General features: G+C 44.5%; 1 protein-coding gene across 3 annotated transcripts in view; it reads right to left on the bottom strand.

Annotated features, from left to right (window-relative positions):
• LOC309340476 (trifunctional purine biosynthetic protein adenosine-3-like) overlaps positions 1-18,571 on the bottom strand; it is a 30,289-nt gene that overhangs the window by 6,603 nt on the left and 5,115 nt on the right. For 2 of the 3 annotated variants that reach the window (XM_081859267.1, XM_081859268.1), the window contains exons 4-17: positions 13,059-13,233; positions 12,123-12,234; positions 11,232-11,300; positions 9,547-9,672; positions 8,553-8,640; positions 8,129-8,214; positions 7,473-7,641; positions 6,933-7,164; positions 6,518-6,612; positions 4,923-5,032; positions 4,319-4,517; positions 2,984-3,235; positions 2,397-2,549; positions 530-733 (exon numbers count right to left, since the gene is read on the bottom strand). In XM_081859267.1, the coding sequence (XP_081715393.1) occupies positions 530-733; positions 2,397-2,549; positions 2,984-3,235; positions 4,319-4,517; positions 4,923-5,032; positions 6,518-6,612; positions 6,933-7,164; positions 7,473-7,641; positions 8,129-8,214; positions 8,553-8,640; positions 9,547-9,672; positions 11,232-11,300; positions 12,123-12,234; positions 13,059-13,233 (2,070 nt within the window). The remainder of the gene's footprint in view (positions 1-529; positions 734-2,396; positions 2,550-2,983; positions 3,236-4,318; positions 4,518-4,922; positions 5,033-6,517; positions 6,613-6,932; positions 7,165-7,472; positions 7,642-8,128; positions 8,215-8,552; positions 8,641-9,546; positions 9,673-11,231; positions 11,301-12,122; positions 12,235-13,058; positions 13,234-18,571) is intronic. The other variant, XM_081859269.1, reaches the window with a different exon arrangement.

Below are 18,571 nucleotides of genomic sequence, written 5' to 3'. Positions count from 1 at the left end.
TATGGTTTAATATGAACAAGTTCTTTCAGAGCTCCTTTCCCACTCTTGCTGATGCCATGCACAGAACAAGTCATAATCTAGCTTGTTGTGTTGTCCAAACTGAGGTTCATGGCTTGTTTCCCCAAAGTAAATTACAAGCATGACCAAGAACAAACCTTGGTTACCACTCACAGCTTGGTGAAAACAAGCCATAAGCCTGGGTTCAGAAAGCATAGCAACCTAGACTTGTTCTGGCTGTGGTGTGGCAGCAGCAGGAACAGAAGAGAGGTGCTGAATTTACCCCTGCTACCGAAGTTAAGTTACATAGCTGCAGAAACTTAATACAATTACGGTCCAAATCACAGTGCAAACCTATGTATGTCTACAAATTAAAGTGCACTCCTATATATGTCTACACAGAAGTAAACACCATCATTTTCAATGGGCCTCACTCTCATATAAATTTGTATAGAACTGAAGCCTTAGAACATTTTAAATGCTTTTATTGGATTTTAAGCTGTTTGTATGTCTGAATAAGAAATGCAATAACCTGCAAGATGGTGGATGACTTTCCCGATCAACCACGCATCCTCGTATTTCTGGAGATCTTTCAAAATCTGTCCAGCAAGCTCCTTTTGTACCACCAGCACAGCACCAATCCCACAGTTAAACATTTGAGACATCTCCACTTCTGAAAGGCTTCCCTCTTCTTGAAGCCAAGAAAATATTGAAGGAATATTCCAACTATGAGCATCTACAAATAATTGAATTTGTAAAGAACAACACTGTCCTTAATTCCATCCCTGTTAAAGCCATGGCACAGGTTCATCCTTCCAGCCTCAACTCTCATTAGCAATATTGGATACAATCCAGCAAAAGATAGGAACTACTATGTCATGCTGAAATTATCTATGTGAAGGACATACAGAGACCTGAACATATGAGTAAGAGGAAGAAATTCATTTCAAAGGGGTGTTCTGATTTTTCCTCTCAAATGCTGGGATGAGGGACTGCAACTGTGCAATACTCTTGGATTAGTTATTTCACGATCAGAGTCTCAAGAAACCTATTGTCATGGTTTGGAACTCCATCTGTCAGCAGAGGTCCCTTGAGACTCCTAGGAAGGAGAATATTCAGTTCCTCCAATGCTACAGGGAGACAATAGTTGAAATAGCCACCCCCTCCAGACACTTCTATAGAGGAGGGGCTCCAGGACACAGTGAGGCTTCCAGACACTGTCCCTTAGAAAGTAGCTCTTTTAGACTTGCATGCATCACCCCACTGGTTACTGAAAACTCTCCTTTCCACCCCACTAAGCCCAGGGTCTGGAATAGGTCTTTCACCCTTAAGACAGCACACGCCAGCATAAGAAAAGTGCAGTCTCTTGTTATTAGGCAAGGCTCCTTTAAGAAGGTGTGGCTTGACAGGAATATTTAAAATGGGGGGCCTATGTGGTGCCCTCCTGATGGATTCTAATTCCGTCAGGTGATCCATTATGGTCAGTGTTCAGAGATGATAGGAGCTGTTCAGCCCAGCAACATCTGGAGAACATCACTTTGGGGGCTCCTGATTTAAACATCCATTGGCTGCTAACCACATTGAAGCAACAATCTCAATCAGTTTTGGCTCTGGCCTGACTTCAAACCCAAAGCCCCACAATGTGCTGTCCATGGTGTTGGTTCTTGGCTCACTGAATAGTCATGCCAGGCTAGAGTTGCCCCTGTGGTCTTCCATCTGGAACAGAAAACTTATATGGAGTTTGGAGTCAATTGCCCCAGATAAAGAAATACTGGGTTCCAGCCAAGAAGGTCACGATATACACACCACTGGTGACTGCTGTTCAGAGGGGCAGGGGGGGTGGGAAATCCCATCTTGATTGCCTTCTATTTGGAGCGTTTAGGCCAGAAGTATTTCAGATGTTTACATATATACGTACATAATTTTGTTTGTATGCTGTCTTTCCACAGTTCAAACCATGCTCAAGGTGGCTTGTAACATGAAAAAAACCACACACAACTGCAACATAACAAAAGTAGTCATAAACAATAAATAAAACACAAAAAATACACAGCCAAACTGCACAAATTCCACATAAACCAAAAGATCTAAAATAAAGATTCAAAAAACGAATAGCAACAACATCAACAACCCCCCCAAACAACATCGCAGTCCCAAAGTCTGCTCAGCAGCCTCAGCTTTCGTAGTTGGAGTCAGTCAGCATCCTGCCCTCCCAGGTCAAGTTGGAAAAGTAATGCAAGGCAGGGCCTAGCCAGTCTTCCAGGACTCACAGCCAAGATGGCTTACTTGAGGGTGTGTGCATATGCCTAGTTTCCAAAACGCCTTTATTAACGTCATGCTAAAAAAGAATCATGTGTATATTACATATAGATAATACAGCAAGAACAAAAATCACTTACCCAAAACCACACTAAATTGTTCAGGAAGGATTGTAGAAAAGCTTCCCAGCAACCCTCCTTCTGCAATGTGGATGTAGGCTTTCACATTTCCTGAACGGAGTACAGGCAGCAGAGTTTTGCTATAGATTTTGGATGGGGTTAGCAACTGCTCTCCTGTGAATGTATGAGAAGTTTTAAACTGTAGATAAAATCATTCATACAATCTTATAATAAGCAGGACAAGATTCCTTCCTCACCAAGCTGCAGCCTTTCCCAACCTGATGCCCTCCAGATATTGCTGGACTACAACTCCCATCAGCCCCAGCCCAACAATATTTGGAGGGCATCAGGTTGGGGAAGGCTGTCATAAGGTCTCCTTTGTTTCTTTCTGTGGAAAAGAAGAGGACAACAAGGATGTCTCTGAAGACACTGTGGGGGAAAGGTGCAGTAAAAATCATGATGGGGAACTAAAGCCGAGAAGTGTGCAATGGCTTCAAAATCAGGTAATTATATAAAGCAGAGCGAGCAAGCAAGCAAGAAAACAATAAGTGTATGGTATTAATTTACAAGAAATGTTCAGGGTAAGAAATTGGGGGAAGCAGATATACCTAAAGTCTGGGGACCACATCCACCAGGAACAGACGAGAAATAGTGTAGGGATGATGTTAAAAGAATCTTCCTCACAAGACTAAATCCTTGGTTGTGAAGTCCTGAAGAAGCTATGCCAATGAGGAGATCACCACTGACAATCTTCTCCTGCTGTGGAAATCCCATTTCTTGTTCCACAGCAGCAACCACAAAGCCAACCAGGTTGCACTCTCCAGGTGCAAAGGTGCCAGACATTTCACTGGTCTCTCTTCCTAGGAAAACGGAAGAGAAACCAACAGCAGTAAATACCATAAATGCCCATGGAACTTGCATTCTATATGAGTATACTCAGTGCTTAGTGTGCAGCAGTAGTCACAAATATGGAGTACCGTCACCTCTCTTTCCCCCCCAGCCTATGGCAGCCATTTTGCTTTGGCAAACACAGCACTTTTATCAACGTATGAGTACCAACACCTCATTTTTGCAGGGGGGGGCATTGGGTATGTTTAAGATTGCATAGATTGTAAATACCGGTAAATGAAGGATGTTAATAAATATATGCCTATCTTCATCCATCTACAGCACTGATGAATTTTGGAATAATTCCTAATGTCTGGTTTTAGGGAAGTGGAAGAAAGATGCTCATATTGGTACAAGATAAAAATGTTTAGAAGGGTGTGTGCATGTGCCTCCAAAGCCTGCACATATGCCACACAACAGACACAGATGCACCAGCAAGTCACATGCATCACCATTTCAAAGACCCTACAGCTGACTTGTGCCACCCAGTGTGTTAAGGCTGGCTTGAAACAGTTTCTACAGCCTCTCCACCAATTCTAGTTTGTTCGCTATGCACTTGGGCACCTCTTAAGATACTGGATCCCAATTTTGCACGAGGGTTTCTAAGATCAAATAGCAGGTTTTTGTTTATGTATGCATACAATTATATTTTGAATCAAGATGGTGGGTTGAACCTTACAAGACTGCACTGAGTTTAATCACTGATTTTCAAAACTGCATCTTTTTTGTTTCTTAGAATTTCTGATCAACGTTGGTGACAAGGCTTCTAGTTCTAATATATATTAGTGAAGGGCTGGAAAGCATAGCTATTTGCATCACAGCAAGTCTTATCTGCTCCCCCTCTATAAAATGGGAACATGATATTGATGGTGCCAGCCCAGACCTGGGCAATGTTTTTCCAGGGTTGGGGTTTATTTTTCATCTGGAAGAACCCCCAAATAATGTTCAAGGTCAATTGGAAATTTATGCTACCACTACCACTACAACTTACAGATCCTAGGACACAAAGAAGAAATTTCAAAACTGAGAAGAGAAATACTGAGATGTGGTCATACCCAGAAGAGTACATCCTGCCAGTTTGCAGGCTCCATCTATTCCATCTCTTATTGACTGAGCCACACCAGGATCCAATTTTCCATAGGCAAAATGGTCAAGGAAGAAGAGAGGCTCAGCTCCCTGAACCAGGACATCATTGACACACATGGCCACCAAGTCCTGACCAATCATGTCATGTTTATTGCACAGCTGGGCAATCTGTAATGAACAAGGGAATCAGCCTGGGATTTTAATGTGAATGCATTACTCTGGTATAAAATATTACTTTAGGCAGCTTCAGACACTGGTCTTGATGTTCTTTTCCTATATGAGCAACTGATGCCAAGCAAAAGGCAGGAGCTTGTGGTGGATCGCCATATAGGACAGCTGGGATGCATTCAGCTTAGTACATTTCAAGTTCTATAGGGGCTAGCTTAGAAAGCTCAAAATTGCATAATTATATTGATCTGAAACATTTATAAGTGCCGGTTACTTCTGTGTTTATGGAAAGGCCGTTCCATCTTGCTTTGACCAGTGTAGCTTTGTGGTCTCACATGGAAAAATGATGCATCACAAGAGACATGGGCATAGCACAAGCTCCAGTAGGGACATGCCTTGGTTTACCTTCATTTTTGTCCCAATGCTTTTAGTTTGGGATACTAGAATGGGATCATTATAACCAGATGCTCTCAAATCAAAGAAGGCAGAAACACTCCCCCGATGCCCACAGCTGCCTGAAAGATACACAGAAGTCAAAAACATTGTGGGAAACAGCATTGCTTCTGAAAACTTACTACTACTCCCCCTTGCAAATCCTCATGTTTGCAATAGATCACTGAGACAAGGCTGAGATGTTGCAAAAGGCAGGAATATAGGAGTGCTTCCTGTTTCTGTTTTAGATTCTAGTTATATAGAATATCTTTAGAAAACAGTAGAGGCTACCGCTGTTGCTAACAGGAGCAAAAGCAGAGCATCAGGTTTCACATTCAGCCCCATGTGCAATATGATATCATAGTCAGACAGGTGTTTACACATTCCATTCAGCTATTACAATATGTGAAGCAAGAAGAAAAGAGATAAGTTGACATTTCCATAGATAAAAACATTTCCTGCACTGGCTTCCTGCTATATTGTTGACCTATGACAAATTAGGTGTGGGCAACAGAGCAGCATACAAAAAGCAGAAATAGTCCACAACAGTCTGAATTTCCATATAAAGATCATGACAGCCGCATCCCAATTAAATATTTTAAATTGATTTATCGTATTTGTTTTAGTTACTTGATTAATCAATGGCTAAAAATTATGATGGCTTTATACCACCATCTAGTATCACCATTAGTATGGCTCTGAATAAATATCAGTTCCTGGGAAACATGGAGCAGGGGGAGAGGGCTATCACTCATGCCCCACAAGCATCTAGTTGGCCACTATGAACAAAATACTCAACTGGATGGACCTTTGATCTGATCTGGCAGGGCTTTACTTATGTTCTTACGCTATCAATTAATTCTACCCATGGGTAAAAACAACATTTCTAAAGCAAGAAGCTTATTTTCTTTGTTTTTAGATGATGCATCTCAGGCATCATATCAGAAGATGCTCTCTCTTCTGTATGAGGGGGAAATGAGAACGATTCTTATGAGATGGCATTTGCCACCTGTAATTGTTTTACAAAAAAGTTTTATAACAAAAAAAAAAGCTAGATACGTAAAATGATATGGATATATGCTGTCCAACATAGGAGCCAACTCCTAGGGGCTGAGGTCCTTTGCCTCACCCCCAATAAAATGTTTGAGGGGGCCAAGTCCCCCAAAGTTGATGGGTATTGTCATTCAAATGGTGTGTGTGCACAGCATCATGTGATTGATTAGGCAGGGTGGGGCTTATCTGCCCCCCCAATATTTTATTCAAATTAGCACCCCTGCTGTCAAATTAATTAGGGGCATCTAGTTAGATGAGTAAATGTTTTTAATCACTTAATTTCCTAAAGTTTAGTCAATTGAACATTGTAGCCCTAATCATACATAACTCTCCTGCTACTCTTTCTGCAAGATATGCTAAGAGCAGTAACTTCTGAGGATAAGGAAGGACAATGAAGTGAGCTCTTGCCAGAAGCTGGTTAGTATATCCATTTAATAGTTTGGTTCACATGGAATAAATTTGAAAAACTGGTCTTCAAAATCCTTTGGGAATTCATTACTTCATCTGATCCTTACCTAATTTGGAACCACTTGCAGCTGTTAGGTTAGATGGGCGAACCAAGACATTGCAAACAATAGGATCTGCAATTCTGTCTTCATATGATGGACTCCTAAAACAGAAGCACACGTCATGGTTGTTAAAACATTTTTCAGTTACGATTGTGGTTGCAAGAGAATCCTGGCAGTGGCAGACTTTGGACTTTCAAATGTCAGTAGCGCCCTGTGCGATGCCAAAATTTGGTGTGTGTGTGGCCCCCCACCTCTTGCCTTCTAGTCTAAGGCATTGTTGCAGCACCTCTGCTGCACCCTCTCAGCTGGGAACCCAGTGAGGGTGAACCAGTCATGTTCCCTTAAATCCACCTCTGATCCTGGGCAAAATAATAAACATTGGGTTAGCACGCATTATCTGCCAGTGCCTATGTTTACATACGCAGACTGTCTGAGAAACCTCATAGCTTGATAACCAACATCTTTTCGATAAGTTGCACCCTGGAAATAAATGGCTGCCAGTCCTTTGTAGGCAACTTCAAGCGCTGACGCAAGGTCCTCCTTCATGGCTGTTACTGTCAGGACTCTGCTGCCATTAACCAGCACTTTGTCATCCACTGCTATGGTAGCTCCCTGGAAGATCTCCAGGCCTAGCTCTCTTGCCTGAAGGAGCCCTACAAAAATTGAAAGGAAAATGGGCTCGATTATTATTTTTAGAACATATTCTATAGATGTAGGTGGTTGTATTGTCATTTCACAGGGTCTCAAAATATCAGTGGAAAGTCCGCACTTCACGTTTCACTTAAGTTTCCCTGTTGAAACATTTAACAAGAAATACATTTAGTAAATAATTCAAAATACTGTAACTGAAAGATGATTATTGTGGTATTTTTTAAAAAAGGAATAATGACTGTCAGAAAACATAAAGCGAAATTATTCATTGTACCTTGTAATTAAGCTGTTCAGAATAAAAAAGAATTACCAGTGATCTCTTTGCCCTGATTAGAACATTCCGGATGCCCTTCACTTGCCATGACAATCGACACAGCAGTACAATTCTCTGACCAAGCCAACATGGAACTGCAGAGCCTGCCATCAATAGTGGCTTGGATCACTTCATAAAGATCATTTTTAAGAAGCTGAACAACTACCTGCAAAAGTGGACATAGGTGGCATTTTATATATGATTATATACAATTCAGCAGCTATAGTTAGTTCATTATATCTAGTTCAAATCACTGCTTTTGCAATGCTTTTCTATTTCCAAAAACCAGTGGAAATTAGCTTACAGTGATTACAAGTTAGAAAGCAACCCTAAAACCAGATGACCTCTTTATAGAGCATTTGTCCTGATTTGTTTGGATAAAGTTTGCAGCAGTCAATCTGATTTGACTGCAGGGAGATTATACTACTGTCAACTACTGTGAACTTCCCAAAGGAGAGACTATCATAGCACATATTGATTCTGTTTAGTTGCTGTGCTACACTGGCTTTTTTTCTTTTGTTAACTCACAATGTCCACCATGCAGCACTACAAACTGTAATGCTATGCTGCTGGAGCAGAAATTACATGCAATCTGAAATATTAATTTGCTGTCTTGGTGGTTCAAAGGATTAGGTTGTATATCTCTGATTTACCTGGCATTGGGGGTCACCAAAATAGCAGTCAAAACTTAAGACTTTCACACCATCTTTGGTAAGCATTAATTCTATCTGCAGCACACCTGAAAGGAATCAGAGAATTATAGATAACAAAATCAAAGTATATATTTTAATGTGTCTTTAAAATGCAAACAGCTAGACTAAGGTATGAGATTAAGTGAAGCATTTAAAAAAAATCTGCATATTATTATTGGTAGAAGATCAAGTTCTCCATTCATAAAATAACTCCTCCAGAAGTTATCATTCATTAAGCAAGACTCAAAAAATGGTAAGTTGTTACGTGAAGACAAGAATGAGTTTTCAATATGGTGAAAATCCAAAACATAAACATCAGACACAGTGATGTCATATGAGAGAATGATCATTCCTAAGGAACTTGATGTCGAATGTAACTTCTTACCTACATAAGATATGCCTTCTTGCTTCATGCTGTTGATAATGTGTTGAAGAAGTGTACCTTTAACTTTTTCTAGAAGGACTTCGGAAATCTAATGAGCAACAGGAGAAGGACAAATGGCTTTACGACAATTTTTTCCTCAGTGTAAAAAATCAAAACAAAAGTAACCGAACACCAGTAGGGGTTGGTTCCCATTGGAATTGTTCACACAAAGACCAACAGTAGATGGAGCCAAAGCCAACGAAAGGCAGAGGCAACTAATTCAAGTTTTGTCACCATCTGTCTTCCTGCCATCATCTACAAGGGCAACACTAAGACTAAGGAAGTGCATACTCGAGCAACAAAAATAAACATTAGAGTTTCGCACCATTCTCTAGTTTGCATCTAGTTTACATGTCCATTTCTTAGAGTAATTTATTTTAATTCTGCTTGTCACACGGAAGGACAGACAACTCCATGGAGGCCATCAAAGTCTTGCCATTGACTCCTACAGAGTCTGCTCAGAGGGCCCCCCCCATCATCTGCTGAAAGTTCCCCACCCACTATCAGATTTACATCTGCAGTCTTGGGGGCGGGGGGGATGGAGGGCGAGATTATCAAGCTGCTAAATTTCATATTCAATACCAATTTATGTGCTTCTGAAGTATGACTGTGGAGTACAACACACCTTTGTCGGCACAGCATTAGCATGCTAGAATCTTGTTATATGATTTTCCATTAACAGAGGCACCGACTTGTACAGAAGACTGGAGGGGAGGCAATGACATGTGTGTTCTTCATTTGTGGTTGCCCCCCTCCAAAAAAATTGGGAGGGCAAAAGAGCTGGGCCCCCAGGAGTTGACGCCTATGTCCATTATTATTCCAAGGTCAATCATTGTCATGGATTACCCAGAAAGTTTTGAAAGCATCACTCAAGAAATTACTTAGAAAACAGACTATATGATTTCCAGGGGAAAGGCATATGGAGTCCTAAGCAGTGAATAAAACTTGTTGGCACCTGAGGTACTGGACCATAAGCTCCCATTCCAACAGTGCTTGGACCCCAGTCTTCATCAGATAGTTGCCTTTGGATCTGGACTGGTGGCATGAGAGCAAAAGTGACTCCATCCACAAAGCATAAGCACTGAGAAGAAAATACATGAAACTAAGCAACAAATATAACAAACTAAAATCACACACATTATACATCAACATGCATAAGTTTCTCTCTTATTAATTCAATCCTTGAAGTCCTGCCTTTCACAGCAGTGCTGAAATTAGCAAGAGCTTTTCGCCACACAGAGGTGAACATTTTCAGCAGCTAATGGCTGCAGCTCAAATTGTAGTTAAGGTCACAGAGTCAGTGCTACCATGTGAAAAGTTGGTCCCATGCTATTCTCTACTCCTCCACCTTCTGACTGCCACAGTCCACCCTACCACTAGGCAGAGTAAGGAAGCTGCCTCTGGCAGCAGAAACTGGGGGAGACAGGGAGCAGTGATCTGTTGAAGGAAAAAGCTGTGTGAGCTATGCATCATTTGCCCCGCACTCCCTAAGGTAGCATGCTATCCTCAGATGCAATGGAGAATGCTGTCCTGTTGCTGGTGTTGTAAGATTCAGCTGCCAGTCTGTCTGACTTCTGTGCGTGGAATTGGGAGGGGAATTGGGACCATCTTGTCCTTCATCTCATATGCCTTAGGCAGATCTGTTAGCTCCTTCCTCCCCCAAATCCACAAGCAGTCACCAAGTCTCTTTTCGTTTCTTTAGAATCCTTCTGGGGAGATGAAAGTCTGTGCAGCAAGGTCCCTACCAATTGCTTCACAAGGAAGAAAAGCAGAAGTATCCAGTTATGTTTCTGTGCTTGAAACTGCTGACTTTGAAAATCCTGCCTGTATTTTACCCTGCAAAGGTTTGCAAAGCAAGTCCCCTTAGTATCCCTTGAAGGAAATACTAATTATTGTGTGTCAAAGTTTACAGCATGCTAAAAACTATGATAACAATGCACAGTAAAATCCCTATATTTGCTGATAGTTCTCATCAGACACCCAATTAGCACCCCAAAAATTAGCACCCAAAAGCTCAAGAACTCCTTGTGGTTCAGCAAGTTATGTGGTTCCTCTGGAATTTACCCTGCCGTTTCCCCAAGGATTTATGGGCCTCCTATTCTTATCCACAAAACTGGGAGGCAGTTAGGCTTAGACCATGTGAGTAGCCCGGGGTGACCCACTAAGCTTCATGGCAGAGTTGAGTTTTGAATCTACATCTTCCCAGTCCAACAAACTTTCCACTAAACCACACTGGGAAATAGTAGTAAATAATGCTGATGTTGTGCTAACATTGTGCTTCATGCTAAGTGAACCACATTGCTATAGTCAGGGACAGCCCATCCATGAGGCTCAGTGAGATAGTTGCCTCAGGAAGCAGACTGAGGGCAACTGCGGGGGACAGCAGATCCAGGGGACCTGGGAGTGTATTGCTCGCCATGTCCCGTACTTGTTGCTCAACGCTTCCTCAGTCTCCCACCAGTATCTCCTCTGCTGCTGCCTCCAATGCCCCAACTGCTCCTCTCTGGGTTCGTTACCACCTCAGGTAATGAGGTTGCCTCAGGCTGGTCTTGGCTATTTCTATTAATAACAATTAAAGTTTGTGGACTATACAAAAACAATACAGGGTAACTCTGACTGCAATACTTAATGAAAACACACAGAAAACTCTTCCCCTTTAAGAAGTTCTTCAATTATTACGGTATCTTGGGTGCCTCCAAAAACATTGCCCTGCATTAAAAAAGAAAAGAAAATCCACTGGTCAGATTCTACTTTCATTCCATCTTCCATTTTTAACAAGACAGCTCTTTTTTAGAGCATTTCCAATAAGGTAACTTTTTTTCTTCACCTGTAAACCTTCATGTAGTCCACATTCTACTCAAGTAGAGTCCCTGCTAAATTTTTATGAGGTGTGACAATTTGCTGGTTAAACATATAACTGGTTTTTGTACGTCAGAACACTGTTTAAAATACTATATAATTACGTCACTGCACAATGTCACAGTAGAAGAAAAAACCTACCCAAAATACAAACATAGGTAAGGTAAAAGGTAAATGACCCCTGGACAGTTAAGTCCGGTCAAAGGCAACTATGGGGTGTGGCGCTCATCTCGCATTCAGGCCAAGGGAGCTGGTGTTTGTCCACAGACAGCTTTCCAGGTCATGTGACCATCATGACTAAACCGCTTCTGGCACCTCAGAACACCGTGCTGAGTAACAGAGTTTACCTTCCCCTATTTATCTACCTGCACTGGCATGCTTTTGAACTGGTAGGTTGGCAGAAGCTAGGACAGAGCAACGGAAGCTCACCCCATCGCAGGGACTAGAACCGCCGACCTTGCAATTGGCAAGCCCAAGAGACTCAGAGGTTTAGACCACAGCGCCACCCACATCCCCATTTACCCTACCTTACAAACATACAGCTGCATATTCCTGCACTGCAGGGGGTTGGACTACAATCTAACTCCTGAGTGTAAGATTTATCCTTACATTAAAAAACCATGATAAACGAAATTGAAGCACACAACTGCTTAACAAAGAGGCATAAATCACCTGCAGAATTTCTTGCGCTGCATTGCAGGCTTCCTCTCTGTTGGACGCAAGAATTATCTCTTTTCTAGGACCCAAGCCACTAGGCTTTACCACCAATTCAGGAAAAGCAGCACTTTAAATTAAGATAGAGCATATTAGAAGAAAATCACTCCTTTTCATTATATGGTCAAAAATTTCCTCTTTTGAAAAAAAAAAAAAGTTCCTGGACTGTTTGGAACACAACATTTTAGAGAAAGGAGAATTTTAACACATCTCCAAGCAAGGCTGAGAGAGAACCATGGAGAGTTACAGTCACTCTGTGTAGGCAATACTGAGCTACGTGAAAATATTCTAATTTATATTCTAAACTTTATCCAGCCTTTCTTCAAGGAAGGCTTGGGCTAGGCCTCTCTGGAAGTTTCCCATCTAAGTATGAGATGCAGCCTTGCTTAGAGTGATTAAAGGTGTGAGGGGAAAATTCACCCTGATAAATTACTGCACTTTAAACCTTGTTTAGAAGTATCTAAGGAATAAACATTGTGAAAGGCTTTATCATCCTTTTTATTTTGTTTTGGTATCCCCCCCAAAAAAAGAAACAACCAATAAAAAAAATGCTGTTGTAGTCAAGGCTGATGAATAAAAAAGAGGAAGAAGTGCCCCCTGTTTTCTGGGACCCAGTAGCTGACTGCGGAGCCTTGTGGTTGTGATCTGCAAGCAGAGCCTAGCTGTGGAGGGAGCAGGTGAACCAAGCAGGTCTAGTGTGTAGTGAGGGAGAGAAAGTTGAGGTTGAAAGTGGAGAGACTGAGAACTAGAACAGTAAACTTGTCGATTTTTGGCCATTTTGCAATATTCATCAACAATTTTCAATACGTTTGGGGTCCCTTTTTAATTTAATTCACGAAAAAGCTATACCATCAACTCTAAAGAGCGTAAGCTAATGGAGAAAATAATGCTTACCTTTTAATAAAAGTGCAAGCGTCTTGCGGATTTAAAAATTCATTCCATCTTGCTGTTGGAATTCCATGTTGATCAAGAAAGACCTTAGCGAAACTTCGATTGGTTCCCAGTTGTGCTGCCCTGGCTGTAGGGCCAAAACATCTAACTCCAGCTGCTACCAAGTCATCAACAATTCCTAACAACAAAATACTGAAAGGCTCAGTCAAATCTTGCTATGGAATTCAGATTTTTTTTTAATTAATACTCTTTGCCTGTCTCAGAATGGTATCACAGAGCTAAAAGAGCAACTAAAATTATCAGCCGGCAGCTCACCAGTATGGAGGAAGGCTTAAGAGTTTGGGGTTTTATAGTTCAGAAACAAAAAACGATGCAGTTTATAATGTCACCTTGAACTCTCTTTTTAAAAGTCTGCCTGTGTGATGGGATAATGAGCTGCTTGTGCGTAAAAGCTTGATCCCTCTGGGGTTTGGCTGGTCATCCAAACCGATGCACTAACGGAGCCCCCAAAGCATGACTCCGTCAGTCGCTGGTAGAATCTGACAGTGGGCGTCTACGGAATTTACGCCAACATAAAAGCTGTTTGACAGACATGCGCTTTCGTGACTCTCTGCGTGACAGTTTCCGGCGAAGGGTGGGAGTTCCCAAAGGGGGTCCCGTTACCTCTCCACTACTCTCACTGGAAGCATCCCAGAGCCTCCCCTCCGCTGTGACTCCTGCACTCCCCCTGCTGGTTCCCTCTTCTGCTGCAGATTCTCTCCTATTCTCCTGGAGCCTGTCCACCACCTGTCTCTCCGATGGCAGTTCCCTGACATCCACCTCCCCCCCAGGGCCCCCTTCACCCCCTCCCGCCTCCTCTCCCACTGGCGGTGAGGGCGGAAAGCCCCTGAAGGAACTCTCCTCGTCGTCCGAGGATTCTAACACTTCTAGCCACGGCGTACCGTCTCTCTCCCTGTCTTCCTCTTCTTCGTCGGAGTCGGCTTCTTCACCCACCCCTGACTCTGGGAACCCTTCAAACTCTCCTTCCTCATTGGTGGTCCCAAAGTGTTCCCTTCTAAATCGAGCCACGGGTTGCGGTTTTCTTGGGAAACGCTGATGAAATGTTTCTATTAAAACCTCGTCATTGACTACCTCTGCTGGTACCCAAGTGTTTTCCGACTCTGCTTCCCCCTCCCATTCTACCAGATATTCCACCTGATTCCCCTTCCACCTGGAATCAATGATTCCTGCCACGTTCATATCGCGCTCTCTCTCTTCTATCACGGGCGTTTGGGTGGCCTCTCTCTCACGCTCCCCCCACTCACGTCCCTCTCGGTACGGCGACAGTAATGACCTGTGAAATACTGGGTGTAATTTCATGTGACTGGGCAGCCTGAGTTTGAATGCCACTGGGTTGACCTGCTGTATGACCTCAAAGGGTCCCAATCTTTTGGGCCTCAATTTCTTGCTCCCGCCCTTGAACGGTAGCCCTTGGGTGGACAACCACACCCGGTCCCCCACCCTTATAGTTTCACCTTCCCTCCTATTTCTGTCTGCTTGCTTCTTATATTCTTCCTTGGCTTTCTCTAAGTTAAGTTGAAGCTGACGGTGGATCGCCTCCATCTCTTCAAAAAAATATTCCGCCGCCGGCACGCTCCACCTCTCCCCTCCCTCTCCTGGGAATGCCCGGGGGTGACACCCATAATTTGCCAGGAAGGGACTCATCCCTGTGGACACGTTCTCCGCGTTGTTGTAGGCAAATTCTGCTAGAGGTAACTTATCCACCCAATCATTTTCTCTGTCTTTTACATAACACCTCAGGTATTGTTGTAAAACCCCATTTGCCCTTTCCGCTTGCCCATTGGTTTCTGGGTGCCGGGCAGTTGAGAAATTGAGTTCTACGTGCAGTAAGCTCATAAGTTTCCTCCAGAACCTGGAAGTAAATTGTTTCCCTCTGTCGCTCAAAACCCTCAAGGGGGCGCCATGCAACTTGAAAATATGTTCTACAAACAACTTGGCGGTTTCCTCCGCTGTGACTGCATGTGAACAAGCTATAAAATGACACATCTTGGTTAATTGATCTACCACCACCATGACAGCTGTTTTGCCTTTGGATTTTGGCAGGTCCGTCATAAAATCTATGGATACTGCCTCCCATGGCCTTTCAGGCGTGGGTAAGGGTTGTAATAGCCCCGCTGGCGCCACCCTCTCTCCTTTCGCTCGCTGGCACCTGTCGCAACCCCTGACATATTCCCGTACGTCCTCCCTCACCTTGGGCCACCAAAACTCCCTGGTAACCAACCACATGGTTTTGTGCTGTCCAAAATGTCCCGCTGTGGGGCTGTCATGCAACTGCTTGAGTACTCTGCCCCTCAGTTCCCCGTCGGGTATGTACAGTGCCCCCTTGTAATACAATGCCCCGTTCTTTTCTTCGAACCCCCCTGTGTTCTCCTCTGTCCTCCGGAGCTCTCTGAGTTTCTCTTGGGCGTATTCATCGTTCTCCGTACCCTCTATCAGTTCCCTCTGCCCCACCAATGCCGCCCCACACACCCAGCGGTCTTCAGGGATTACATGCCTTGCCTCAGGCGCTCCCTCCCCCTCTAAGTACTCAGGTTTCCTGGAAAGAGCGTCCGCCCTCACGTTCTCGGAGCCGGGCACGTAACGAATCTCAAAGTGGAATTTGGAGAACTCCTGGGCCCATCTCACTTGTCTCTGGTTCAGCACTCGGGCTGTTCTCCAGTATTCCAGATTTTTGTGGTCAGTTCGGACTTGAACCTTGTGCTGCGCCCCAATCAGCAAGTGCCGCCATTTCCGGAATGCTTCATGAATGGCGAGCAGTTCTCGGTCGTACACTGTGTAGTTCCTCTCTGATTTGTTCAACTTCCGCGAGAAGAATGCACACGGTCTCCATTCAGACGTATCTTTTCCCGGCTGGAGAAGAATGGCCCCCACCGCTCGGTCTGACGCGTCAGTCTCCACTCTCATTGGTTGTTGTAGATCCACGTGCAAAAGTTGCTCTTCCGACGCAAACGCCTGCTTTAAGCGTTCGAACGCTTGCTGCGCTTCTCCCGTCCAAACAAATTTCTTTTTGCTACTAAGACAATCCGTGATGGGCGCTGTTAAATGGGCAAAGTTTTTGATGAACTTCCTATAGAAGTTTCCGAAGCCCAGGAACCTTTGCACGTCCTTCTTGGTCTTTGGTGTTTTCCATTCCAGTACCGCTTGAACCTTGCTGGGATCCATGGCCAATCCCTTGTCAGACAACCGGTACCCCAGGAATTCCACCTCCTTGGTATGAAACTGACACTTCTCCAGTTTCACCCACAGCCGGTTTTCTCGCAGCTTGCTCAGTACCTCTCTTACATCTCGCACATGCTGCTCCTCATTGTCTGAGTACACCAGGACGTCATCTAAGAACGCTACGCAGTTCTTGTAGAGCAGTGGCCCCAGGACGTGATTCATGAATGATTGAAAACAGGCGGAGCCCGCTTGTAATCCGAAAGGCATAACGGTGTACTCAAAGGCCCCCAAGGGGGTGAACATAGTGGTCTTCCACTCATCCCCCTTTCTCACACGTATCAAGTTATATGCCCCCCTAAGGTCCAGCTTGGTAAAAATTTTCCCTTTTCTCACCCGTGTTAGAATGTCATCAATTCTGGGCATAGGGAAAGTCACTGGTTCTGACACTGCATTTAGGGCCCTGAAATCACATACAAGCCTGGGCTTGCCCGTGTTTTTTTTGTCCACAAAGAACACTGGGCTGCCCCCCACCGCTCGTGACTCTCTGATGAAACCTCGCTTGAGATTCTTGTCAATGAACTCCCTTAACTCCTGCATCTCACTGTCTGACATTGCATACAGCTTGCCCACTGGCAATTGTGCTCCTGGGAGTAAGGTAATTTGACAATCAAAGGGTCTGTGCGGGGGCAGTTTATCTGCTTCTTTTTCGCTGAACACGTCAATCAAGTCAGCGTATTGTGGTGGCACCCTCCCCTTGTCCATCACTTCCATCCCTGCTAGAGTGGCCCTGGCGCCTGCCTGAGCCTCTCCCTCCTTGCAGTGTTCTAGGCAATGTGCTGATCCAAAGGAAACCACTCTCTGATGCCAGCCTACTAGCGGATCGTGTAGCGCCAGCCAGCTCATACCCAAGATAATAGGAGCTCCTCCCAAGGTGGCTACGTTAAACGCTATCAGTTCGGTGTGTCGTGCCACCCTCATTATCATTGGTACAGTCTGTTGGCTCACTTCTCCTCCCAACAGCTCCCTCCCATCAATCGTGGTAACCTGCAAAGGCTTACTCAGTGGGATAGTCTGTATCTGGTGTGCAGCTGCAAACTCTTTGCTCATGAAATTACATGAGCTACCTGAATCCAATAGCGCTTTTATCTTCAGTGGGTGTCCGTTTGCCAGTTCCAGCAACACCTCTATCACAAGCGCTGGTCTTGGAGGTTCCGGCGTGGGCACATTCATTACTCCCTGGCCTGGCTGCTGTGCCCTGATGTTGGCAACCAGGCGTTGGCTTTTACTTGCTCCGTGATTTCTTCTTCCTCCTTCCCCCCAACAGTTCCCGCCATCCCTTGCCATTCCTTCCTTTGCGGACAGACTCTGGCAAAGTGACCTGGCTGTTGGCAGAGATAGCATCTCTTGCCGCTCTTTCCCTCCTTCTTCCGCCCTTCACTGGTGTTTGAAACTGCGCGCGCGCGCGCTGTTCCAAGTTCCATCGGCTCTGCTGGCGGGAAAGGCTGCTCCGGAATCTCTGGAATGCGGAAGTCCTTCCAACGTTCCCCCTTTCCTTCCCGCTTTTCCATAGCTCTAGCTTCCTGGCGTGCCCCAATGGACAGCGCTGATTTAGTCAGCTGATCCATAGACTCCGCCCTAGGCGCCCGGGAAAGTTCATCTTTCACTGCCGGAGAGAGACCTTCTTCAAACAGCATTTGAATAGGTTCACTAGCCAGGTCCCACCCAAGTCTATGAATCAGCATGGTGAACTCAGTCCAGTACTCACGTACAGATCGGCTCCCCTGTTTACACGCCATTAACTGCCTGCGCACCACTCCCTGCTCGATCTCACTGGAAAACATCAAGTCCATGGCGCGGAAAAACTTCATTGTGTCCTTTAAGATTTCATTATTGGCTGCCATCAGGGGCCGAACCCAGTCCCTCGCCCCTCCCTCTAAATGGCCAATCACGTACGCCACTCTAGAGTTCTCGTCGGGGAAGTCATCAAACAGTAGATTGAGAGCATATTGCATCTCTGTCCTAAAGGCTTGATAGTTCCGGGGATCCCCCCCAAATTTCTGCACCAGTCCAGGCACCCGTCTGGCAAGTGGGGTGGTCTTCCCCTTATCTGCATCTTGAGCCCTCCTCTCCTCGAGCCTCGCCGTTTGCAGTGCCAGCTGGACCTCCAACGCCCTGTACCTTTGTTCCAGGCTTGGACCTGCTCCATCTCCAGCTCCTGCTCCTCCGGTTCCGCCTGGTTCGCTCATGATGCCTTCTGCTTGCACAAGCTGCTTTCAAAGACTGTCAGATTGCTGTGA

Source organism: Podarcis erhardii (genome assembly GCF_964252035.2).
Source record: "Podarcis erhardii genome assembly, chromosome: 4".
Lineage (NCBI taxonomy): Eukaryota > Metazoa > Chordata > Lepidosauria > Squamata > Lacertidae > Podarcis > Podarcis erhardii.
The sequence above is the reverse complement of the archived record's forward strand: the minus strand, read 5'-3'. Positions and strand labels throughout refer to the sequence as shown.